At 39.0% G+C, this 26697-nt stretch overlaps 1 protein-coding gene across 1 annotated transcript in view; it reads right to left on the bottom strand.

Moving 5' to 3' along the window:
- The window catches only part of LOC141933334 (dynein axonemal heavy chain 5-like), a 166853-nt gene extending 140575 nt beyond the window's left edge, over positions 1-26278 (bottom strand). The window contains exons 1-14 of the mRNA XM_074847902.1: positions 26116-26278; positions 21711-21811; positions 20036-20224; positions 19859-19933; positions 17456-17542; positions 15976-16047; positions 13032-13133; positions 11936-12122; positions 10588-10753; positions 10388-10481; positions 7554-7652; positions 6066-6247; positions 3742-3861; positions 2846-3047 (exon numbers count right to left, since the gene is read on the bottom strand). Of these exons, the coding sequence (XP_074704003.1) occupies positions 2846-3047; positions 3742-3861; positions 6066-6247; positions 7554-7652; positions 10388-10481; positions 10588-10753; positions 11936-12122; positions 13032-13133; positions 15976-16047; positions 17456-17542; positions 19859-19933; positions 20036-20224; positions 21711-21811; positions 26116-26278 (1839 nt within the window). The remainder of the gene's footprint in view (positions 1-2845; positions 3048-3741; positions 3862-6065; positions 6248-7553; positions 7653-10387; positions 10482-10587; positions 10754-11935; positions 12123-13031; positions 13134-15975; positions 16048-17455; positions 17543-19858; positions 19934-20035; positions 20225-21710; positions 21812-26115) is intronic.
- Between the last annotated feature and the right edge of the window lie 419 nt (positions 26279-26697).

Here is a 26697-nt window from a genome sequence, read left to right as displayed (position 1 = left end):
ATCTTCATGAACACAAAGGAACACAGAGGAACAAGGACAGGCAGAGGAAATCTAATAACCTAATCAGAGAGAACACAGCACACTCACCAGCTACTCCCAGTACTGCCACAGGAGGGCGCTCAGCTCACTGTCTAGGTATGAAACCCATCAAGATGAGCAAACTGGCAGGGTCTCTAGAGCACTTTACAGACTAAGGGAGTTTATTGCCTAGGAGATAAGGGACTGTTTACTGGGGAAAAGCATTTTGGGATGGCACAATACGAATTATGGGAGTTAGGGAAGAAGCAAAGGCAGGGATCAACGTAATTTGGGAAGGAATAGTGTGGGAAAATAGAGGCATGATGGGATAAAAGGAGTCAGTCACATGTGAACAGGCTGCTGGTCAGTACACTTGTCTGGCCATGCCCTGCACCTGATCAGCATGTCTGTCTTGTCTTCTTACTTATTTCTAGTTGTTTTCCTTGGAAAAAGGTCTCTCTCTTCTGTGTGCATAAGTGTATGGGAGTCTATGTACCAGCAACAAGAGTGGAGGGAGCTTGTATGAAAGATGGGGAGAGACTTTTTACCAAGGCCTGTATTGACAGGACAAGGGGTGAGGGTTTTAAACTAAAAAAAAAAAAAAAAAAAAAAAAAAAAAAAAGTAGATTTAGGTTAGACATAAATAAGGAAGAAATTCTTTACTATGGGGGTGGTCAGATATTGGCACAGGTTGCCCAGAGAAGCTGTGGCTGCCCCCTCCCTAGAAGTGTTCAAGGCCAGGTTGAACAGGGCTTTGAGCAACCTGGGCTAGTGGAAGGTGTCCCTGCCATGGCAGGGGTGATTGGACTAGATGGTCTTTAAAGGACCCTTCCAACCCAAACCATTCCATGATTCTATGGAGACCATGGGTCACTGGGGCTTGTGCACCTGTGGACTCAGCAACTGGGGAGACTGGAGTGTATTGAGGTCTGGGGAGACTAGAGTGTATTGAGGTCTAAGCATTAGCAACCAGAGTAGGAACCATGGATCATATCAACTAGACACTGGAGCATGTGCATACTGTGTGGGTCTGTATGTCACATGTAATGGCTAGACAATACTAAACCAGACTAGGCAGCAAATAAGACAGAGGCATGGGAACCAAGTGTTGGAGCAGCCATAAGTCTGAGCTGGATATTGAAGAGACCTGAGCAGTCTAAGAACTAGCTACCAGAGGGACCTGGTGGCCCAAGCCAGCTACCAGAGAGATGGTAGGGCCTGAAGGTCAGCTACTGATAAGGTTATAAGTCTGGACCAACTACAAGAACTGTTTACATGTGTGTGTCTCTGTGTGTCAGCAACTGGAAGAGCAAGGGGATCCAGGGGTCAAGTAGAGGGTAGACTGATTGCCTAAGACCAGTTACTGGAGGGACCCATAGTGCACGTGTCTGTGCGTGTGTGTGTATGGTCTGAGTACCAGCAGCTGGAGTGGGGCTGTGGATCTTGGCAGGGGTTGTAGGTCCAGGAACTGGGGAGACCTGGGTATCCAGGTGCCAGTTGTTGGATAGACTGAGTGTGTAAGACCAGCTGCTGGAGTGATCCATGTATATATATTTTCTACTAACAGGCTTTCCTCCTGCTCAGCCAGAGAGGTACAGGATGATGCCATTAATACTGTTTATAATTGTGTGATTTCTGTGGTTTTTGTTTGTGTTGAGCTGTGCGGGCAGACCTGTGTATAAATATATTGTGTGTATGTGTGCATGCATGCCTATTGCAAATTACACACCCAGCCTCACAGCTCAGTGGACCTAGGGACATGGAGCCGTGACAGCCTCACCTCTACTGGGCTACCAAATTTGGCAGCTCCTAACTAGAAGTAGGGTATTTATCTGTACTTATTTGGGTACTTATCTGTAATAATTTTTCTTAAGCCCAAAAGATTGAGGACCTACAAAAAGAGTTCAATGCAAACTTCCTCTTGAAGAAAGCACTTCACAAGCTTGGGAAAACAGTCCATAATATATATTGCTCAAACCATTTAGGTGTAGAAAAGTCACACAATTTTTAAACACTTTCAAATTCCAGTTACCAGTAAATGTTCTCTTTCAGAAAAGAATCACACAGCAAGTATTACAGAAATGGAAGCCATCAGCCAGTTAGAAGAAAGGCAAAGGTACTCTAGAGTTAAATATTTAAGGGAAAGTTCCTGACAGTGGCAAGCTACAGTTAAGGAAGGCAGGAAAAGTAAGTCAACATTTCTAGCACTTCTCTTGTGAGGCTATCAATCCTGCAAAGCAAGCAGGTTACAGCTCAAAAAAAAAAAAAAAAAAAAAAAAAAAAGCAGCCCAATTCCAGCATGGCAGAATGTATTAAAACATAAGTCTGGAGCACTTGAAAAGCCACTTCAGTTTCTACCACACTGCTCAGAACTGCGGGTGATATCATTTACTTCTCCCTCTAAAATGTTCATCTAAGTGCCTTTGCTACCTTTGCTATAATCCTGCCTTTACTAATCCAGTAAGTATTTTCAGTAACACTGAGTGACTCTTGCAACTAGATAAACTGTATTTTATGCACTGATCTGCCTGAATTAGTTTCTAGTCTGCAGTTCAAAATATATGCATCTCAAAACAAACATGTTTAGGAAAAGTTCTTTGTAGCATTACCTATCACACAGAACATAGTTTATCAAAAATTAACAAAAACATTTGAAACAAAAGCCAAATTTACCCACACTTTCAAACTGTATTAAAACATATGAAAGTATTATTATTACAGCAAAATACTATATGCATTATTATAATATTTAATCTTCTTTGCATAACTCCAGTGAAAATCACAGAATTAAGGGAGTGATTGTCAGACAAGTGCTGAATACGTGTACCTCTTTTTTTCTGTGATCCAGAACATCATACTGTTTGGATTTGGTGTTTGTAGCAATGCTCTCGTAATGAGTACTGATCTCTTCAATACCTTCTATTTTTATATGCTGAAGCTCTAAAAGGCTTTCCATAATATTGCTCATATCTGAAATCTTCTCCAAACGTTTACAGAATGTATCAAATTTTCCAAATATATAGTTTTCACTAACAATAAAAAAGGAACAGAAGGATTGTTACACAAATCTATTTGTAATAGATATTTTCTATTTAACCCACATATATTCTACCAGAACTGCTACCAAATTTCACATTAAAAAAATCTATGCTGTAATAATTACAAATCAAGTAAAACCCATTTTAAAGTAATCAATACAAATCAGAAAATGCTTAATCCTTATATATGCCAATTAAAAGCCTTTACCACATTTCACAGGAGTTGCTCTTTTAAATAAGACATTTGCAGGAGATCAAATTGTGAAGGTACAATACTAAGAAATGCCCCATGAGATAAGTGCCAAACAGGTAAAACTCCCCGTGGCACTGTGATAGACAATCCAGCCCAAAGCTGACTGAATTCCCCTGGAGTCTTTTCCTTATATTCACGATTTAAATTTGTTGGGATTTCAGACCATACATAAACATATGTATTAAATTAACATATGCATAAATTCCCTTGAAGTCCCCTTGGACATCTGCTAAATCAACAAGTGACTGGCAAAAACCCGTCACTGGCTTATTCCTGAATGAAAAAAAAAAAAAACTCTTCAAGGTCATGTTCTGATTATGCTACTACATTTTAATTGAGTATGTAGCTTTTCTGCTAGCCAGCAGATACAATGACATCTCAATTATAAATTTTATAAGTGAATACAATTCAATATTAGAGTGAATTATTTACCTGAAATCAAATTGCCTTTCACTTGGATTTTCCTTTAGCTCCTCCTTAATTCTCTGAAAGTATGTTTGGTATTGTTCTTTGAGGGAAATGCATTGTTGTATCCTCTTTAGCAATTCTTGCCTGAGGAAGAAAGCACAGAAGACAGAAAATCATCCTAAGGAGGTCTTCAAAAGAGTATAAATAAAAATAGTACATTTTGGTCAGATATGCAACTTTGCAAAGTAAGAACACAAAATTATACATTACCTGAAAAACATTCAAAATATGAGGATTACAATTAAAGATTTTGTTTTAAATTTGTTATCTAGATTGGATGTTTTTAGTTTAGGTTTTATTGTCATCAAACTAAAACTTTCACAGCATAGTCCAGAAAGGATTTACACCAGGTAAACCCTGGTTACTGAATGCCTGCAGTTTGGCCATTTCTCATCTTCTGTAAACTGGGTGTTGCTGATGGGTTTTCCTTCATTTGTTTCTTTGTTTTTTCTAAGCAGCAAAACGGGAGAGGTATTTTTCCAGACAACAGTAAGCATGAGGAAAGTCTTGTTTCTTTAAAAAGATACACCAGGAAGACCTTGGTTCCTAAGTCCACAGATAATTACATTTTATACACAGTTGTTCATTAACTCTGAGGTACTACTATACATGAGATATATAGATGAGGCATGGAAATTAGCCATGAGCCATCTACCCAAGGCTGTTGCTCCACTTTGGCTTTGTCTTTCATCTTCCAAAAGATCATTGGGAATTAAAATGATAGTCGAACTTTATAGATTGAAACCACTAACTGGCACAGAAAGAAACTTTTGCAGGTACAGCAGCAGCAAATAAGTAAATGAGAATAATATCTCAAAAATAAATTCAGCTAGAATAAACAAAAGAATGTATTCTACTTCTATTTACATTAATTCTTTAGAATAAACATAGCCAGTACTTAACTGATTACAGGTAATTTCTGAAAACTTTACCCACACCAAAATACAGGAGGAATCCAAATTATTTGTTAGATTTACTTTTATGTCTCCTAGCCTGTTACCTCAGTGTCACCTTTGACTTGGCTGGAATTTAAGCACAGGCATCCTGACTTTCTATGTCTTGATGAACTCGTAACACCTTTTCCTTCTCACCTCAGTAGGCATAATCTTGCTTCAATTATACTCTTTCAAGAGACTATTTCAATCATTACTTTTCTAGTTGATCACTTTAGACGTCGTGCTCATCTTAACCCCTCTCTGTGGTTTCCCTCTTCTCTTTTGCATGAAAATAAGCGACTCGTTCTTATAGCATGTGTTTTTCCTAGGCTATTTCCACTTAACTTCTCATCCTCCACATACACTTGTTCTGCCAGTGACATCAGCATTCACCACGCAATTCAGTTTCATACGAATATCTGTGCTTCCATATACATTGTACGTAGTGCTTAGGAACAGCTCCTTGCAAGTAGCTACAGAGCAGTTAGCTTGTCTCTTCCTTGAAATGTCTCTAGTTCTCCTGGCAGTGATGCCTACAAAACATCCAAGGGCATCACAAGGTTTGCTGAAAACACTGTCATTCCAGCTGACCAACACTGCATGATTGCTGGCTTTTCTCAATCCTTCTTTCCCCCCCCCCCCCCCCCGCCCCATCTCACTATTTACTTCATATGTTTCAGGTTGCAAGCTCCTTAGAGTTGAGGCAAACTTTTTGTTCATTTTCTGTATAGTACCTAACATTTGCTGAAAAACAGGGACTCTTGTGATACTAATAGCTGTAACAGAACAATAGAAGGGAAGAACAAAACTAGTCTTCGGCTTGTCTAACTAGCAAACACAGTAAATCTAGCTTTTTTAATTTAAGGTACCTCATTGGCACCATTTACACTCCTCATGTGTTTGTTCATACAGCATTCTCCACCAAATACTCAGAAAATACAAGTCTGAGTCCCATTCTATCCCTCAAACTGACTTTCCTGCCCACTAATAGCAAAACAGAAATCTTAGATAGAACTTTGCCAGTCTATCTTTAGAGCTTCTTTATGAAGAACCTTAGCTGCCAGTTCTAATTTCTCAAGTGTGTTTGGTCTTAAAAAAGCCATGGGACAAATATCAAGCGTTATATACTGATACACTTTACATGCTTTTCAATTACAGGTTTTTTCACAACACACAGGAAATTTGTTTTTTCAGAGTACTTAATTCTACACAAAATGAGTAGTCACAAGGAATCAGTGCCTGGTAGGAGGACAAGGGGCTACTTAAATTTACCTTTTAATAATCTTGATGACTAATCTGTAGTTTTACTTCTAGTGTTAACAAAACAAGATTAAATTATTAAAATTCTATCACCTGTCCAGATCCCAGATTTTTGAAACACCTTCACATAGATATGTCTTGCATGTGTTAATCATTTGATTGGTGATTTTAAGAAGAAGAGATGTCATGCGCTCTGATGTGTTGTAGTATGGTGATGTACAGTAGATCATACAGACAGTATTCATTAAACTGGGTATGTGTTCCATCATTGTTACCTACAACAGGAAAAAATGGGAAAGTTGGCAACTCAAATTTCCTAAAAATTAACACAGCAGAAAATGTGACAGCTCTGGGAATACATTTATCAATGGATAAACATCTTTTTGATTGTAACATATTGTTCTTACAGACATCTAATTATGAACTGGACCATCCAATTAATTTGCAGGGACTTAACACACCAAGAGAAAAAAATGGGGAATAGGTAATGAATAAATGAATAGGTCTTCTTCCAGAGTGGGATTTTCCAGAGGAAAAACAGAGGCTGTACTCTTTTTGGCCATGGCCTCAACTATATGAAGGTGCTGTAGCCTGCTTTACAAAGGAATATGCTACCCGAGGAAAAGAAGTCATACATTGCTACAAAAGAGTGGGCCTGCTGTAGGAAGGACAAGAAGAAGAAAGTTGGCCTTTGCTCATTTTGCCTAGATCTGTACAGAAGAGAAATCCAGAAGTGGGAGGCAAGGCAACAATAATCTCTCTCTTACTGAGGATACTGAACTATAGAGTTTTCTGTCCCACAGAAAGATTTCACAGAAAGTCACACAAGCCAGATATACTGAGAACTCAGAACAAGAGACAATGACTGGTCTAGAAAAGGATAAAAAATACATGGTATCTAAAATTCAAGTCCAGTTTGGCAGAACGGTGAATATTTGCAGAAGAAAGTGTAAAATAGCACAATGGATTCAGAGTTCAAGCTTTGAAAATAATGTTTAGAAAAACTGTAAGCAGCTGGATTATGCGTAAATATTCTGAACCATGTAAACTTAGATAGTTTTGCCTGATGGCTGTATCTTCAAAATTCATATTCTCACTTAAAAATGAAATCTGAGACCCACATGGTTATGAAAATAAGTTTTATCATTTTAACCAGGATGACAGTAAATACGTGCTACCTGCAATAGAAACAGCTTTAACCTGTAAAATAAGGGGAAGCTGCCCAGTTTCACCTCAACTGAACGCATGGAGACAGGAAGAGGTACCATATGTAAAACCCAACCTCACAAAGACATTTCAGCTTGGTATCAGGTTTGGAAAAACATCATCTTTTGCTTATTCTTCTCATGTCCTTCAATTATCTTCTGGAGTGATGGCTGCCTCCTACACAAAAAGTAGTATTATCTCTGGTTTATTCAAAATCTGTAAACTCAGTTCACTAATGTCAAATGAGTTAAGCTGTCCACTAATCATTAAGCATAGGAGTTAAATGCTGAAAGGAGAAATATATTTCTTTCAGCAGCAAAAGCCTTTCTTTTCTTTTCTGCATTTCATGTTAAGTGCCTTTAGAGTATTACTTACAGGTGAAGCTTTGGCAAGTGGACCAAAAAATTTATCCAATGTATATAAATATTTCACGTTGTCTTTAGCTTCATTGGCAGCAATTGTTATATTACCATCCTGAAGGAAGAAGAAAAAAGAAATAGAATTAATACTATTAAAATTTACTGAACAGGTTCTTGCTCTTTTACGATGCAGACTACGATTCCATCTTGCAAACATTTTCTCAGAGTTCTCTCAAATGAGTAATTTTTTCTTTACATAAGAAATAACTGCTTTTACATGCAAGAATTGGTAAGATCTACATGGAAATCAGAAACATTTTGGACGTGATTTAGAGGAACTCTTCACTTAGACCCCCAAAGCTTTTCCTTACTGATGGAATTACAATAACGTGGTTTTCATAATCCGACTTACATTTTAGAATGGTTTTAGCATGGTACCCATTCTACAGAACTTAGACAAGATCCCTGAAATGTACTGGGGTATTTCCCATCATTTTTTAATAAACGCTTGTTAGGAAAAATGAGTTCACAACTAATGCGTGTATATCCTTCTGTTCATGACAGGTGGAACTATCCAGTACTTAGGAGGCAACTCTGTATGAAGAAATCCAGTTACAGAATCACAGAATCATCAAGGTTGGAAAAGACCTTGAAGATCATCTAGTCCAACCATGAACCTAACAATGACAGTTCCCAACTACACCATATCCCTAAGCGCTATGTCGACCCGACTCTTAAACACCTCCAGGGATGGGGACTCCACCACCTCCCTGGGCAGCCCATTCCAACGCCTAACAACCTGTTCTGTAAAGAATACTTCCTAATGTCCAGTCTAAACCTTCCCTGGCGCAACTGAGGCCATTACCTCTTGTCCTATCACTTATTACTTGATTAAAGAGGCTCATCCCCAGTTCTCTGCAGCCTCTCTTCAGGTAGTTATAGAGGGGATGAGGTCTCCCCTCAGCCTCCTCTTCTCCAGACTAAACAACCCCAGTTCCCTCAGCCGCTCCTCGTACGACATGTGCTCCAGACCCTTCACCAGCTTCATTGCCCTTCTCTGGACACGCTTGAGTCATTCAATGTCCTTTTTGTAGTGAGGGGCCCAAAACCGAACACAGTAATCGAGGTGCGGCCTCACCAGTGCCGAGTACAGGAGTAAGATCACTTCCCTGTCCCTGCTGGCCACGCTATTTCTGATGCAAGCCAGGATGCCATTGGCCTTCTTGGCCACCTGGGCACACTGCTGGCTCCTGTTCAGCCGGCTGTCAGTCAATACCCCCAGGTCCCTCTCTGACTGGCAGCTCTCCAGCCACTCCTCCCCAAGCCTGTAGCGCTGCTGGGGTTTGTTGTGGCCAAAGTGCAACACCCGGCATTTGGCCTTATTGAAACTCCTACAGTTGGCCTTAGCCCATCACTCCAGCCTGTCCAGGTCTCTCTGCAGAGCCTCCCTACCCTCGAGCAGATCAACACTCCCACTCAACTTGGTGTCATCTGCAAACTTACTGAGGGTGCACTCGATCCCCTCGTCTAGATCATCAATAAAGATGTTAAACAGGAGTGGCCCCAAAACCGAGCCCTGGGGGACACCACTCGTGACCGGCCGCCAACTGGATTTAACTCCATTCACCACAACTCTTTGGGCCCAGCCATCCAGCCAGTTTTTTACCCAGTGAAGCTTGTGCCCATCCAAGCCTTGAGCAGCCAGTTTTGCCAGGAGAATGCTGTGGGAAACGGTGTCAAAGGCCTTATTAAAATCAAGGTAGGCTTGGGTATGTCTGTGTGATGCAGTAGGTCACTGACTGTCTCCTAGATTGCGGGGGGGTCGTTCTCCCTGTCTTCTGGCTGAGGAGGCTGGATTCCCTCAGCACAACTAGTCTTGTTATTAAAGACTAAGGCAAAGAAGGCATTAAGGACCTCAGCCTTTTCCTCATCACTTGTTACCATGTCTCCTCCTGCATCTAGCAGGGGATGGAGGCTCTCCCTGGTCTTTCTTTTGCTGTTGACATACTTATAGAAACATTTCTTGTTATCCTTGATTGCTGAAGCCAGATTAATTTCTAGTTAGGCTTTTGACCTCCTGATTTCCACACTGCATAGCCTCACAGCATCTTTGTAATCATTGTGAGTGGCTAGCCACTTCTTCCAAAGGCCGTAAACTCTCCTTTTCTCCCTGTTCATCATCTCTGGCTTGTACTGGCTCTGTACAGACAGGCTCATCCAAATTCCATTATCATAAAAGTCTGCAAATATGTTAAGCCCAAAATCAAAAACTTGGTAAGGTGACACTGCTCTCCTGGTCTATATTCAAAACAGTAGAATACCTTCTTAAGTGCCAGAAGATCTACATTCTGGTGTTTTGAGGGGGTCTCATCAGCTGTACATGGTGTACAGCTTATTTTCGGGCTTGCCTATAATTTTGACTGATAAGTTTACATTACAGATATCCATTTATCTGAAGTAGAAGTTATGCTACAGAAAGCCAGCTGTCAATAATTTTAAAAGCAATATGATGAACTTTCAGACATGAAAGATGACCTTTCTACAGTTGGCCTGCACGGGATGTAGCTGGAAAGACAGAAAAATGTTGTATTGCTGCATTGCTTTACTTTTGCACAACCATTCTGCCCACTACATCAATGAAAGACACATTACAGAAGCATTGACTTCTTTTCAAGGTATCTATTTGTCTTCAGAATCATTGGTGGTATATGATTCAACGAACAGATAATAAACCACAGTAAAAATCAGGATAAGCACTCAAAACTATTTTTAGCATTGTGTTCATTTCTGTGTGTATTACAAATACAGTACTGTACGCACTGAAAACTTTTACTAAAACATAGCAATTACCAGCTCTTTCCACTGCTTTAATGTCTTTGATCTTGCTGCCTGAAGAATACTTATGATTTTCTTTACTCTTGAACTCTTGATCTCATCTAAAAGACTTTGAAGAAAGAAACACATTTAATACTCTCTTTGGAATGAAAGTTTACACTTATTTTTAAAAAGGTTTTTTTTAGACTCTGTGAGAAATAATGAAGGGATTTAACCTGTTAAATGATGACATTCTTGTCTTCCAGTGTTCCAGCTCTGCAGATGGACCAATGTCATCAGCTTCTCTTCTCATTTGTTCACTCTCCACTAAAACTTGTCTGATCTGTTTGATCCAAATCATGACCACTTCTTCAAGTTTCTCAGTGACCTCTGTGTTACTGCCTTCAAAATCATAGAATGGGACAGTCTCATAAGTACCAAGAAATAAATACAGATTTTTAACCACTGAGGTGAAAAGTCCTTGTCAAACATAAGCTGAGACTCTATGTAAACTGAGTATATTCAAATCACTGACCAACAACAGGAAAAGATTAAGACTGTAACAACAAGATGCACACACATACAACTTGTATCTACCTACTTTGTTACTACTGCATATTCTTTACATTGGAAACATTTAAAAATACAGTGAGTTCATAAGGAAAAAAAATACAGCAATGTGGTTTTGGGAGAATCACGTTTCAGAGAATCAAGAAATGCATTAACTATTATGTGTATATTTTTCCACTTGTATTCCACATTAAAAGCATCACGTAACAGACGCTATTATTAAGAGTCACAAAACCCCCTATAATTTATAAGTCAGTACATCTTTTAGATTGCCCTAGCAGCTGTAAGAATCCATTTCACTTGGTGCATAGGACTCGTGGAGCTTGTACTACTAAATAGATCTAAAGAATCTGTCCAGCTATATAACGTTATCGTCTCATCTTAAGAGTCATCGGTTCTTCTGTGGAAGCTGTCCTGCCAAAGGCACATGAAGGGTTGAGAGGGACTGCAAAAGTATTGACTGGTTTGGCATTATTTCACTCTGAAAATCCATGTGATGATAAGAAATGGTGGAAAGGTATTGTTCAAAGAGTCATAGCTACTCTTTTTCTTACATATACATATATGTATAGATGTGTATATATGTATATGTATATATATGTATTTATATGTCTATATAAATATTTATAGAAATAAGTTTGTTTTCACTCACAGCCCTCAGAGCCAGACTTTAATATTGGGTAGGATTTCCCCAGTGTCAAAGAAAGTGAAGAGTAGACACATTAGTAGATGGCTTCACTCAGCAGCTACTTGGGCAACAGACTAGGAGGAACACATGCCAGTGTGTACATGATATGTCAAAGAACTACCAAATCCTTTAAGATTTGTGAATTAAAGGACGGACAAATGATTGATCATTTTATGATTACACAGTCAGAAACCTGGCAAGAGTAAACAGAAAAATGTATACAGCTTGGGGAAGAATTAATTCTTCAGAGTAATATTTTAGTAATGACATAATATTTATTGTATAAACGGCATCATTGTGTTTGCTTTGCTGTAGGAATTACTCACCTGCAGTTATGTAGTCAGATGGGTTTTGTAAGTTGCTGACATAAATATCAATATCCACTTCTGTGAGCTGAATTTTATCTTCTATATTCTGTCTTGATGATGACAAAGTACCCACAAATTTATCCACTGAATACAGAAAGTCTTGTATTTGGCTGTTCTTCAAACCTTCTTTCACAGCTCCCCAGTTCTGATTATTGTATGATTTATGCAAAAAAAAAAATCCAAAAAAAGTAAAACGAGGGTCACACTTGTTTTTTGAACACAAAAGGTATCTTATTTTTCACTAGAAAAGTATTTCTTATTCATGGCAGTATATAAAGATTTATCAGTATGCCCTTTAAAATACACTCATCTATACTATAACATAAATACTTTAAAGTGTGCATTGATTTAATTATTGTGTTAGACAAGAAGAGACAAACAAGCAAGAGGTGCTCAAGAAATAAAAATGCCTCCCTGCCCTCATTCTCTTCACACTGAATTGTTGTCATTTTTTTCAGTCTGATTTGGCTCTTTCTGAACAGAGAAAACAGATTCTAATCTCCCTTCCCGCTCCTGGGTGAGAGAAATTGGTAGCATATGGTAACAACATACATCACCATCACTCTTGACAGACAGTAAGCCTCATTATATTTCCTACCTCTGAACGTGTACTTCTGGAGGCAATAGAACTAACTGTGATGCTTTGTGAGTGCCACAAAACAAGGACAACTCAAATAAGCTGGGTACTCTGGCTGTGATACAGTGCTTGCTGTCCACACACTATGATAAAATCGTGGACTGATCCCTTGTGCTGCCAGAAGAACTTGACATTTCTTTCAATCCAGGCTTAATCTAGTTTTAATTAAGTCATCACAGTTTTACTTCAGTATGGCTGCTATGCTACGTTTTCCTTTGTCATGACCATTACAGCCAGTGCTACTGCTTGAAAATAAGCAATAACTATATGAATATCAAACAGTTCTATACAAATTGCATGACTCCCATAAAGGCCTATATTAGACTTGTATCTTTTTTATCCCATTTTACGTTCAACTGCAGCAGCCACTTGCCTTAAATCCACATGTTCTGGAGAAAAAGGTAGCTATTTGATTACCTGCTGGGATTTAAGTGCTGGTATCATGATTTGGGACAAGAAAAATTCCAGGCCCTGAAGGATATTTCCATTAGTACAATCAAATATGCCAAAATTCACCTCCTTCCGGAAGAAACAAAAATTAGCAGAGTGCATGTAAACTTCTGCAACATTATATACTATTTGAGTGAAATTCAGACACATGGCAGGCATATATACACTCCATAACTCTGCAGGTTCCATGAGGATGTTGGCCCCCAGCTACTGAATTTGGACTGGACATAGACTAAAATTCAACTGGAAATTCCAAGACTTGCCCTTAAGTTCACCAGAGGAGTCAGTCCCATATTGTAGCAAGACTCCAGCAACCAATTAAAATCAACCATTTAACATCAGTGCATGAATTAATCTTAAAACAATTATATGTCTATATTTATCTTGCAGAGGAACAGCTTCCATCTATCATAAATGCCTAAAAAAAGGACAACAAATGTATCAGGCAAGAAATGCTTCTCTCAGTTGCACCATTCTCTCCATTTCATTGTTAACAAACTTATGCGTAGGAAACATTTCTTTACCGAGAGGGTGGTCAAACACTGGAACAGGCTTCCTAGAGAGGTGGTTGATGCCCCAAGCCTGTCAATGTTTAAGAGGCATTCGGACAATGCCTTTAAGAACATGCTGTAACTTGGTCAGCCCTGAATTGGTCAGGCAGTTGGACTAGATGATCATTGTAGGTCCCTTCTGACTGAAACAGTCTATTCTAGTTAACGTGAAGCAAGAGGCAGTGAACTGCTGAAGCTGGGGACAGGGAAAGACAGTAGTGGGGAGTGGAATTTTATTGCAGAACAAAAAGCATAAATTGGAGGAGGTGAGGGATTGCATCTTTTCCCAAGACTATCTGCTTATGGACTGGTTGGCTTTTGTGTCACTGGCATCTTGTTTACAAATGTATATATTCTGAACATGACCCGTACTGACTAGCCAGTTCAGCTCTGGGTATGTCTCGTTCAGAAGTTCTGAACTGCACAAAAATACACTGATTGTTCCTCCGTCATAATGAATGCTTCACTGATATGGGGGAAAGCATTCTGAGTTCTGCCCTGGATGCTTCTACTTCCAGCTTTTGCCTGTGCAAAAAGTAATTCCAGAGTGTTTTAGTAATGGCAATTACAAATGAATTTTTGTAGAGACTTTGTCATTCTTGGCTATCTTGATTATTAATTTCACTAACATTTTTCTTGCTAGTTTCCCCCTTTCATGCAAAAGAAGTACATTTAAGACATTTAGTTGTTATGTATGGGTGGAATACTCAGTCCTAACAACATTACAGTATTATGATCCCACTAGAGTACAAGAGGGTAAAAAGCTATTTCTCAAAAATTGGAGGAATTATGGATGACAATCAAGGCATAATTCTGCTTAAAGAAGTGCTTACAAGGAAGACCAGATTTCTTTGCATGTCTAAACATGTTCCCTGGGAGAGAATGCCCACAAGGTTGTTGACAAGGAAATGCTCCTAAACTACTTCCTTCTGCAAGAGGGTGTGCTAACAAAATAGCAGAAGGAAAGGACAGAAGGGTAATGAAGAAACGAACTGACCTCTATTTTTCGCCTTCAGATGCTTTTAACAATGCCAGTTTCTCCCATATGACAGTGTTTGCATTTGTTGCAGGGATGGGAAGACAGGGAAAATTAAGTCTTTCAAGAATTCTGAATCTCTAGGGCAAGGTTGACATACAAGCTGATCCATTTATTTCCACAGGATGCTGAAGATTCAGCTATTCCTCTTGAGAAATAGGGGACAAATCCATGTACTCCTAGGGGGTTCTTAGGTTCTCTTTCCAACTCTTCCTACACAGCTCTTCAGGATAAACCAAAATTTGCCAAACCAGTCTGAGCCTGAGCTCCAAGCCTCATCAGTGTGAAGACTGGCTGACTGAAAATTAGGGCTTGTTTTACCTTCTATAGCATCTAAAATATTGTTTCACATAAGGAATGAAGTTTGATGACAGCTACATGACAGCCCCTGCCAAAAGAATGTGATCACAGGAGACCCACAGAAAGAAGGCACGAAGGCAGCTAACTGAAGAGTTTGGACAACCATTCTGACAGGTACCCAACCAAAGCAGCACAGCAGGACTGACAGGGCGTGAGAAGAGGAAGCCTAGAAATTACTTTTGCACCCCTGGATGAGGTATTGATAAAAATATTGTTATAAAGCAAGTGACTGACAGAAACTGAAGTACTAATTTCCATGACTGTAGCTGGAGAACACACTTACTACAGCTTTGGCCTGTTCAAATGGAATGCATCAACCTATTAGTAACAAATAAGAGGAAAATCTGTACAGCATAAAAATGAGTGCATCAATATTTTTGAGAATATGAATTCAGGCTAGTTACATTTTTTTCTTTAATGTCTATTCTTAGATGTTAGTAGCTGGATGCTCTTCTATCACAAATATTTCCAAAGAATTTGAGTATCTCTGAAAGTCAGAAAAGGCTGTTACAGTACTTTTCTTATACACAACTAAAGCTATTAGGGGCAGGAAAACCTTGCTTTAGTTAGTTTCAAGTATTATATTTTAAGTTTAAAAGGTACACTTATTTAAGCACAGAATTTCCATCGTTAGGCTCATTACATAAAAGAAAATGTCCTGCTTTAGTTCTTTATTCCCTATTGCCATTAAAATTTATATTTTAATGACTGATTAATAACAAATTTTTATTAATTAAAATCTTGTTTTTAAAAATATTGCAGTTGCTAATTTCTAAATCATTAGAACATTATCATAAATATTTATTCAGATGAAAAAGAACTAAAATAAAAGAACTAGAAGTAAACACAGAACTAGACATTTTCATGAAAGCACTCCCTGCTTCTTTTTCTGACTCCAGTTGCGCGAATAACAGTCTAAGAAAATATTAAGTACACTGCAAACACTGCATGATTTTGGTCTGACCTGGGAAACATTTGATGCAGTTATCACTTTGTCTGACATCCTTAGGAAAAACGCACAAGTTCCTGTAAAGTCCTGTAAAAAGGACAAAATGCATACAGTTAAAAAGAATACACATGTTCAGTAGAAGTAGTTTACTGTACAACTTAAAAATGTGCTGAAAACAAAATCGTAAAAAATTAATTACCCAAAAAGTAGTGAACTGTTCGTGGGATATTTGAAAATCTGTCCCTCTCAAATCAAATACTGTTTTTTCTCCACCTGACATAAGAACATCAAAAATGCCCTCTGGACAGACCAGTCCAGTGTAGCATCTCTACCAATGAAATGCAGTTCAGGGAGAGCTTGTGAGCTAGGCTACTTCCTCTTGCATTCCCTGATCACCTGCAACCATTGTATGAGACCTGTTAGATGACATATTCCTCTCTAGTCATTTTAGTGTCCATTTATGGACCTATCCATGAGATTGTCTAACCCCCTTCTGATTCTGACAACATGAATTCACTGAAAAAAAATAAAGATATCCTCAGCTTTCAAATATTTTAAGTACTTTTCATAGATATTTAGACCAGAATGGATCATCTTAGAATTACATTTATATCGTTTATTAAAAAGGGAATTTAAAGATTACTGAAAACTTCTGATCCAAATATGTTTTAACATGTATTTTCATCTTTTTGATGGACTGAAGTAATGTAAAGGTTTCAAATCAGTACTGCAACAATGCTTATTTTTAATCTATTAAATCTAATTCAAGTATAATAAATTTGAAAGCCATTCCAGTTGGTCCGATTGGCAGAGGAATGAACCTCACTTCTCCTCTGAAAGCAAGAAAGAATTTTTCAGCTATGTCTTTTCTAACATAACAACATTATTACAAGCTCATTGGGGGAAAAAAAAAAAAAAAAAGACAACACCATGCCTTATTCAAAGAAAATTGTATATGGTACACCCAATTCCCCCCAAAAGAGATGGAAAGAAAGAAAATTAATCAGAAATCTTAATGACTACTCTGAATACACTGCCTAATAATGCTTAGATATGACAGTGAGGAGGTTGGTCTAAGAATTCGAATGGAATAAAGGAATTATTAAAGTTATTTTTGGAGTAATGTGCGGTATTATTACATGAAAGGCAATATAAAACCACTGAAGAACTGCACTTTTAAACAAGAAGTGCACAAACACTGGAAAATACTTAACGTGCAGTCATTAACAAAAATGTTAGGATCTGCAATTTTTTAATAAGAGTTTATTTGACCTGTGCTTCTCTCAGATAGCCAAATCCATTAATCACTACTTCTTTACTGGTGAACTCCACTTCAGGTCAAGAAATGTTGAGAGATCTTGCATTATAAGAACATGGACTAACTACTTAAATATCTACTCAGGAATTACAAAAAGCTGTTTAACACTGCACAATTGTTACGTTTTTTCAATATTTTACTTTTCGAATGTTATCTAATGAATTTTTTCAACCATACCTCAGTAGAACCCATGGTAATAAATAACTTCTTCTGAAGCAAATTGTTTGTTGACCCATCTGACCTCAATGATGCATTCGACTTTTGCTAGCAATTAAATTATAAATAAGAGGTTAATAAAATAAAAACTATTATCGTACAAATACCTCACCCTATTTGAATATGTGAATTATAACTAAACTCATTCTGAATCAGTTAGTATTTCCCAGATAGAAATCATGAGGTTGGCTTTATCTAGAGAATAAGCTTTGCATGAATATTACAATCCCCAGTAAACAGTTTCACAGCCCTGTTTCAGAAAAAACTCAAAGAAGAAAGGGAAACAAATCTCAGAAAATATAACGAAATTAAATCTGAAGCGTTTCCTAGAGCAGCTTCCTCCATGGAAACAAACTGGATGTCTCACAGAAAGAGTCATGTGCCTAGTCTGCAAAGTCATAATGTAATTGTAAGCAGGACTCACAAGCAACACTGTCAGCTAGATCCTGCCAACAATGCAAAGAAATTTTGTTTTCTGCCCACGTCTTTTAACCATACATTACTCTGAAAAACTTTCTCTCTGAGAAGCCTTGCTGCCACTGGTCCCTCTCCACTGAGATGTATACACAGCCTCATCTCTTTGAAGCAACGAAAAAGTTTAAGCTTAATAAACACTTGCTTCCCTCTAATTTTGTGTCACGTATTTTGGAAAACAATCTGTTGAAACTTGGAAGAATGTAACAGAAAATAATGTGGAAAAAGCCTACAGGTATATTTCTCTTTCCAGCTGAGGAGAGGCCCCTTCCTAAAAAGTTAAATGTTCAGCTCCTGCTAGACTAAATGTGTGATGTATGATACACAGTGCTGGCTCCCCACTTCCACTCCAAAACCAGCATCTCCTAACCCCTATGCACAGTCTCAAGTGAACAAAAGACTGATGAGCTGCACTGAAGAAAGGACCTTTGACAAATCTTGGTAAGAACATGCCTACTAGGTCAGGCCAATCATCTGCCCTGGCCAGTATTTTGTCTCCAAGAATGGCCAAAAATGGATAAGAACAGGGCAAGCATGTATGATACTGCACCTGAGTAATCTTCAATTCTGCAACATGTTTGAAACCAAATTGTTGACAGAACAGCCAATTTAATGAGATCTCTTGACTCATCAGAACAGGGTGGAGGATGCTAGAAATCACATTCATACTTCCCATCAGAAACATTTAATTTTATGCTATGCTGCTTTTGTAAAAAAATTTTCATGAATTCATATTTTAATGGTTAAAAAAACCAAAATAAAACAAAATTAAATGCAGAAATAAGACATTTCACTTATCCCAAGCTGGGCATTTATTTCTGGCTTGTTAGTTAAGGAAAACAATTTCAAGATTTTTAGTTTCATCTTGATTTAAGTCAGAGAACACGTTCGTCCCAGAAATGTGCACACACAGTCCCAGTGAAAGGAAAAACTGATTAAACTGTTTTGACAGCTGAGCTGATTCTGAGCTTTGCAAAGTCTCTAAGCAATTCCAGTAACACTCAAAAGTTCTTTTAATTTATCTAGATTATAATGAATCTGTAATTCATTCTTGCACTTATCTGACGATCAAGCATTATCGGTTTTTCTCCCAACAAGCCTAAAATACCACCACATGGTGAGTTAGCTCACCCTAACATGGCTCCTCAATGGCAAAACCTGAAAGGACTGAGGAAGGACTCCAGCAGTTCAGGAAGCCCCTAACAGTCATGCTAGGCAATTTCAAGGTCACTTGGCACCTTCTGATATCACACTCTCAGTGGAAGCTGATTTTGCTTTCTATGAAAAGGCTTCTCCTTCTCAAAATTGAAAGGGAGAGAAATACATCTTGGGGGCCACAACTACCTTATTTCTACTTATAGTTTTCCAAGCTTAAAATTATTTTCCACAGAATGGGACAGACCTGAAGATGAAGCCACCTTAATTTAGAAAGAAATTGCATCATTTTTCACCCTCTTGAATTGGTGCTTTGTCCATAGTAGAGTTGGTGCAGTTCAAACCAAAAGGAGAAGACAAAATGGTTCTTATACAGACAGTTCCCCTATTCCTATAACACTTATGTTAGCTAATCTAGCATTTTAAACTCTGAATACTGTGAACACTTTGCCTCAATTACCTTCATAATTTTTGAAGTCTGGATTTTTACTTTACTTGGCCATTTTTAAGTTTTCTTTTGTGCAAACAAGAACAGTATCAAACCATGCCACAGGGCATTCTCCTGTTTTCATGTAAGTCAAGATGGCAGTACCTAAACAATGAGATCCAAGTTCTTTCCACACTGGCATGCATAGCAAAAAAATCTCTGTTAAGATTTTATGAATTTTGCAACAGTCATGTGATTTTTTTAAAAAATGCAACTTTGCTTTTACAGAAGTAATAACAGAAACATACCTGCAATACATCTTGGTAAAAGAAGAGCAATTTTTTAAGTCCACTAGGGGCAAAAAATTGTTCTAGAAGTTGAAACTAAAAACAAAATTACAATTGTAGTTAATTGCAAAGTAGTTCCAAAAGACTGGAAATTTTGGAAATCTATTTAATAATAATAATAATTTAAATAATATTTACCTTGTCATCAGAAATAATGGCTTCCTCCACTTCCTGCTCACTTAAGCCTATCCCATCTGCTAATCTTGATATCAAATACTTGTGTCTTTCATCTATCTGAGCTCTTCTCTCCTCCTTGGTGACTTTGGCTTGCTTGGCTAGTTCTTTCCTAGTTTCACTGGAAAGTACTATACTTTTCTTACCAGTTGTCTAGAAAATAAAAGTTTGTTATAGAGAGATTCTTTCTCCTCACTTAAGGATTGTATTATCTTGTTGCTCTTTAAGCTGGTTTCATAAACTACTTCAAGAAGGAACATAAAAAAATACATCTGAGGAACACAGAGGGAAAAGATCAGTAATAATTAACTTGTTAGGCCAGAATTATTTCTCAATATAAAGCTGCTACAATGGAAACTTCAGATTGGAAACTTCAGATCAGGACCTCCGAATCAGATGTGGATCCAGGCTAAGGTCACAATACAAATTTAGCACTATAAAGGCTCTAATTCAAATCTCAGCTTTGTGAATCCAGCTTCCAAACTGCTGTATGTCCATATTCCCGATATGGGACCAGATCTATCTCTATACAGTCAGCATTTTACTATATAGTATTATTACCTCAAAGGAAATAAACAAATCCACTACAAAATCAGTCACCACTGGAACAAATATACAATTGACGTTTAATACATGGGTCATATAAAGGTAGTAGCAGAATGATAAAGAAGGAAATCTATGTAGACAAAGGATTTTTTTAAATCTTCATAACAGTGTGAACAAGACTGAAGACAGATATGGTGAATAACATTTTTAAGTTAACAGATAATCTTCAGAAGCTATATGGAAAACTAAAGATTTGGATAAAAATGTCACCACACTGAGCATTTCCTTCTATACACTCTCCCACTGACACGAGTATCTGGAGTCTGGGGATGTCTGGACTGTCTCTGTACCTCAAAATTTTTATTGGAAAGAAACAAAGATAAATTACATCATCTTCTCGGTACTCTAAACTAGGAATTGTAATTGATCAATCCTGATTTACTCTTGGATTAAAAAAACCCAAAAAGCTAGCCAATGTCCACCTTTGTCTCCTTACCATTTGGTCTTACCCCAGACTCCGAATGGAGGTTTTACATCACTCCTGTCTCCACCTGCATCTCCTTGAGACCAGGAGACACCAAGAATGCCTGAATACCTGTAGCTGTTGATCAGTACCATTCTGACATATCCAAAAGCTACATCTTTTCTGATTCACCATTCATTCTTCTCTCATGTAGGTCCCAACTCATCTATGTTAGTCTTCTTCTCTGGCTTCTGTGCCAACAGCTTGATGTCTTGTTTTGCGTATGCCTTCCCTGATGCAGCATGATCTTATTCGAGTATTCTTAACCAATGTTAATTTTCTCAGCAATGGAAGGGGATTAACCAGCGGATGATCAAAAAAAAACCCCAAACCAAAATAGCAGCAACACACATTGTGAGCACATAAAGTAAATGGCCTAACATTGTATAGACTTTTGAGGGGTTCACTGTTCTTTTTCCTTGTAATTAACAGAGACTGAAGGAAGTCAGCACCCTCCAGTATTAGGCCAAACTTTTGTCAATGAAGACTTCAAGAATAATCTGTACAGAAGAAAATCTAACAGACAAAAGGTATCTGAGTCACCACCTATTTTGGCGTGAAAACACTTGCCGGAAGAACAGCAGTCAAAGGTGATCCTGTGACAGCAGATCCTAGCTCAGTGCTCCTTGTCTTCACATTCCCTCCACATCTACGATGCTTAGTTTCTGTGTCTAGTTAAAAGAAGTAACAACTTCTAATTATTCAGGTATATGCACAACAAATACATTTACAAGATCTGCAGTGTTGTGTCTTAATATCTGCTGACTAACTTCTTCTCAGGCTGGGGAAAATGAGACATGAAAGGAACATTAGCAAACCTGTGCCTCAACAGAAACCCTTAGAAGCCGTTAGAGGGAAAAAATGTCTTATAATGGCTTTTATCTCATGTTCAATTGCAAACAATCCCTACTGATAGCAGTAGAGGTAAGAAAAAAGCAATTTAAGGTACTACTTTGAAGGAATCAGGTCCAGAAAAAATAGATACTCTGAAATATTGTCACTGTTCACACTTGCTATTGTAACCCAGTTATTCCTCTTCTGTTACTTCTTTATCTAAATTCTGACTGTCAGTCTCATGCATTTCTGACAAACTTGCTACTTGCAGAGACTTGCAAGACAACTTGAGCACACAGAATATCTGAAGAATAAAGATTGCTAATATTGCAATAAAACCAGGACATATATTATTAGGGTATGTAACTATCTTCTGTTGATTGTTTAAGACTCTGTCATGGCTTAAACCCAGCCAGCAGCCAAACACCACGCAGCCGCTTGCTCACCTTCCCCCACCCCCAAGGGATGGGGGAGACAGTTGGAGGGGTAGGGGTAAGGAGACTCGTAGGTTGGCATAAAAACAGTTTAATAATTGAAATAAAAGTAATAATGAGAATAATAATAGTAATAATAGAAAATACAAACGGGTAATGCACAGTGTGATTGCTCACCACCCGCTGACCAATGCCCAGCCTGTTCCTGGCTAGCAAGCCCAGAGAAGAGAGAACCCTGAAACCACCATCCCGAGAGCCCCAGTGGAGCTTCCCAGCCCACCCTTATCTATATACTGAGCATGATGTTAGATGATAGGGAATATTCCATCGGCCAGTTCGTGTCTGTTGTTTTGGCTCTTCTTCCCTCCAGCTTCTTGTGTCCCTGCACACGGGCAGGACATGAGAAGCTGAAAAGTCCTTGATTTCTTAGCAACAACTGAAAACATGAGTACATCATCAACATTCTTCTCATATCAAATCCCCTACTGAATCCAAAGCACAGCACTATTCTAGCTACTAAGAAGGAAGAAAAAAACCCACAATAAGCTCTATCCCAGCCAAAACCAGGACAGCCTCCTTAAGAACTTGTGAAGCCCTTGAAGTTACTTAATAAAAAATTTATTGCATACCTTTGTTTTTCCTGTAAATTAGGATTTTAATATTTTTGAGTCATTTAAGTAACAGAGTATTTATGTTTTCCTGATACTAAGTACAATAACCTATCTCCAGCCAGCCACCATTTCTCTTTCAAAAAAAATAATTACAAAGCATTCCTAAATATTGCTTTATCTCTCCATAACAGAAATATTGTTTTAGTTAGCTTCAAAAAGATAATTATTTGAAAGCACTGAACAACACTATTTGTAATTGCTACAGCTTGCTTCTAGTCCAAGAAAAAACAACCATTTTATTTCTGAGATGATGATCTTTAGGTCCCATCCTTGGTAGCAAATAAGATCTTCAGTGGAGCATGCAGTAGTGTTAATGAGCAGTTCACTAAACTTTCAGGAACTACTGTTTAATCTATTCTAAAAAAATGTTGAGATTGTGACTAAAATTAATATTCTAATAGCACTGATTTCCTTATAAATTTTCTTACAGATTGTGTCCCTTTTCCCTTGATTATAATGTATTAATCACAGAATCACAGAATGGTTGAGATTGGAAGGGCCCTCTGGATGTCATCTGGTCCAACCCACCCTGCTCAAGCAGGGCCAGTTAAAGTTGGTTGCCCAGGACCATGTCCAGATGGCTTTTGAATTATCTCCAAGGATGGAGACTCTACAACCTCCCTGGGCAACCTGTGCCAGTCCTCAGTCACCTTCACAGTGGAAGAGTGTTTCCTGATGTTCAGACAGAACCTCCTGTGTTTCAGGCTGTGCCCATTGCCTCTTGTCCCATTACTGGGCACCTCTCAAAAGAGCCTGGCTCCATCTTCTTTACACCCTCCCTTCAGGTATTTATACATGCTGATGAGATCCCCTTGGAGCCTTCTCTTGTCCAGGCTAAACAGTCCCAGCTCTCTTAGCCTTTCCTCATAGAAGACATGCTCCAGTGCCTTCATCAATCGTCATGGCGCTTCACTGGACTCTGTCCAGTATGTCCATATCTCTCTTGTACTGGGGAGCCTAGAAGTGGACACAGTATTCCAGATGAAGCCTCACCAGTGCTGACCTCCTGGAAACACTCCTCTTCATCCAGCCCACAGTATTATTAGCCTGCTTTGCCACAGGGGCCCATTGCTGGATCATGTTCCAGTTGGTGTCCACCCAGACCCCTAGGCCCTTTCCTACCAATCCGCTTTCTGGCTGGTCAGCCCCCAGCATGTACTAGTACCTCGGCTTGTTCCTCCCCAGGTACAGGCCTTTGCACTTCCCCTTGCTGAATTGCCTAAGGTTCCTGCCAGCCCAACTCCCCAGCCTCTTGAGGTCCCTCTGGATGCCAGCACAACCCCCTGGTGTATCAGTCACCCCTCCTAGTTTTGTGTTATCAGCAACCTTGCTGAGGGTACACTCTGCCCCATTATCCAGATCATTAATGAAGATGTTAAACAGGACTGGACCCAGTATTGATCCCTGCAGTACACCGCTACCTACTGGCCTCCAGCTGGACTTTGTACCACTGATCACCACCCTCTGGGCTTGTCTGTTCAGTCAGTTTTCAATCCGTCTCACTGTCTGCTCAGCCAGCCCACACTTCATTAGCTTCTCTACGAAGATCTTACAGGAGTGAAGGGAAAATTCAAATTGTAACTGCTCTGCAGTGGTAACTTGTGACCCAGGAATGGAGAGCAAGAAGGCCCAACTGCAGAAGGGGTTAAGCTGGCTGGAAGCAGGAATGCCAGAGACAGAACAACTCCCTGTGAGGGAGTGTAGTTTCCCTTGGTGATGAGATAAGAAGCAGCCACAACATTGTCTTGTAGCCATCCTGGAATGGGCGGCTCAGGGTCTACCTTTGGGCAGCAGAGCTGGTGCTGGGGGATGAACCCAAGGCTGGGCTGAGGGGCTCCATGTGTTGCTCACAGAACCAGTGCTGGTGCAAGTGTATATAAGGAATCACCTTGTGAAGTATCTTTGCAGACTTCTTGTAGAAGCGGTTATGGCAGTAGGACTGTCCAATGCATTGTTTACTAATATTTTTTTTAATATATTTCAGCACAAATGTGTGTTTAATTTGCCTCAAGGAGCACAATAAAAAATTTCCAACAGGAGAATGTCAAAAGCCTTACTGAAGAAAAGGTAGACTGTATCCACTGCACTCTTCCCACCTACCAAGCCAATTATTTCACTGCAAAAGACAATAAGGTTGGTCAAGCATTTCTTCCCTTGGTGAATCCATGCTGACCACTCCAAATCACCTTCTTGTCCTTCATGTGCCTGGAAACGGCATCCAGGATTAGGTGCTCCATCACCTTCCCAGGGACTGAGGTGAGACTGACCAGCCTGTGGTTCCCTGGGCCCTCCTTCTTGCCCTTCTTGGAGACAACAGTGACATTAGCTTTCCTCCAGGCCTCAGGCACCTTTCCCAGTTGCCATGAGAATTCAAAGATTATTGAATGTGGCCTCACAATGACATCAGCCAGCTCCCTCTGTGCTTGTGGGAGCATCCCATCAGCGTCCCTGGATTTGCCTATGCCTACTCTGCTTCAGTATTCTCTAACCTGATCCTCTTCCACAAGGTCAGGGAATACTTCAGCAAAGTGGGCATACGTAGGTCTATGGGCCCTGGTGGGATGCACCCACAAGCACAGAGGGAGCTGGCTGATGTCATTGCGAGGCCACGTTCAATAATCTTTGAACTAATTATTCAATCTATTATCACTGTTAATATATTCCAGAAAAGATACACCATACTATATGCCATACTATAGAGTCCTACTCACTTTAATTCCAGAAAAATTGTTCTAATCATGCTACTATGATTCAATACTAGGAAATCTGCTAAGTGATCAGAGTTGCACTGTGTATGACCCTGTAAATACATATATATTTATAAAAAAGTATTTATTTATATGTACGTATTTATTTATAAAGCTGAAAATTGCACATTGCAGTCCCTACACTGGCACATTCAGAATAGCATGTACCCACACAGTATATATATTATAAAATCAAACACTCTACTTAATAATTGTTTCTCATTTTGTTCCTGGAATTTTTTTCCATATAAAGCCAACATGAAGTACTTAACATTATTTTCTCCCTTACCTTTTTTTATAGTAATGAGAGGTGGACAGAGATCAATATCAGGTTTGGAAGAAAGTTGCGTTGTTCTCAGTTGTTCTGATTCCTGCTCTGCAGAGTGACCAGGAGAGGAACTGGGCTCAACTCTTCCCCCTAATTCAGTCTCACCTCCCAGAGTCTCCTCCATCTCCACCACCACACAAAAATCAGCCTAAATCAGCAATACAGAAAATGACCGTACAATATAACATTGTAACCACCAACCACACCTTCAGTACTTTTATCCCTGTTATAGCAGCAATATGATAGGCTAGAAAGGAAAAGAAAAAAAAAAATTCTCTGCCTTTGGTTTGCTAATTTAAAATGAGAAGATATAAGCAGTTTACAAAACAACAAAAGCTCCTCTAAGGCTGCCTGTTACCAAAACTTTATTTTTAATTGCGTAACTGTTACTTCTCTCCGATCAGACTGCTGCAGGTGGGAACTCACCTGTTGAGGGATAGGTTAAGCTCCTTCTTACACGACAACTGCAGGTCCCACTGCAAAACGCAGGGCACAGAGTGCTGGCTGAGGCACTTGCTTAATCTCAAGCGGGTTTTTAAGCCT

Source organism: Strix aluco, chromosome 1 (genome assembly GCF_031877795.1).
Source record: "Strix aluco isolate bStrAlu1 chromosome 1, bStrAlu1.hap1, whole genome shotgun sequence".
In the NCBI taxonomy this organism is placed as follows: Eukaryota; Metazoa; Chordata; class Aves; order Strigiformes; family Strigidae; genus Strix; species Strix aluco.
The sequence above is the reverse complement of the archived record's forward strand: the minus strand, read 5'-3'. Positions and strand labels throughout refer to the sequence as shown.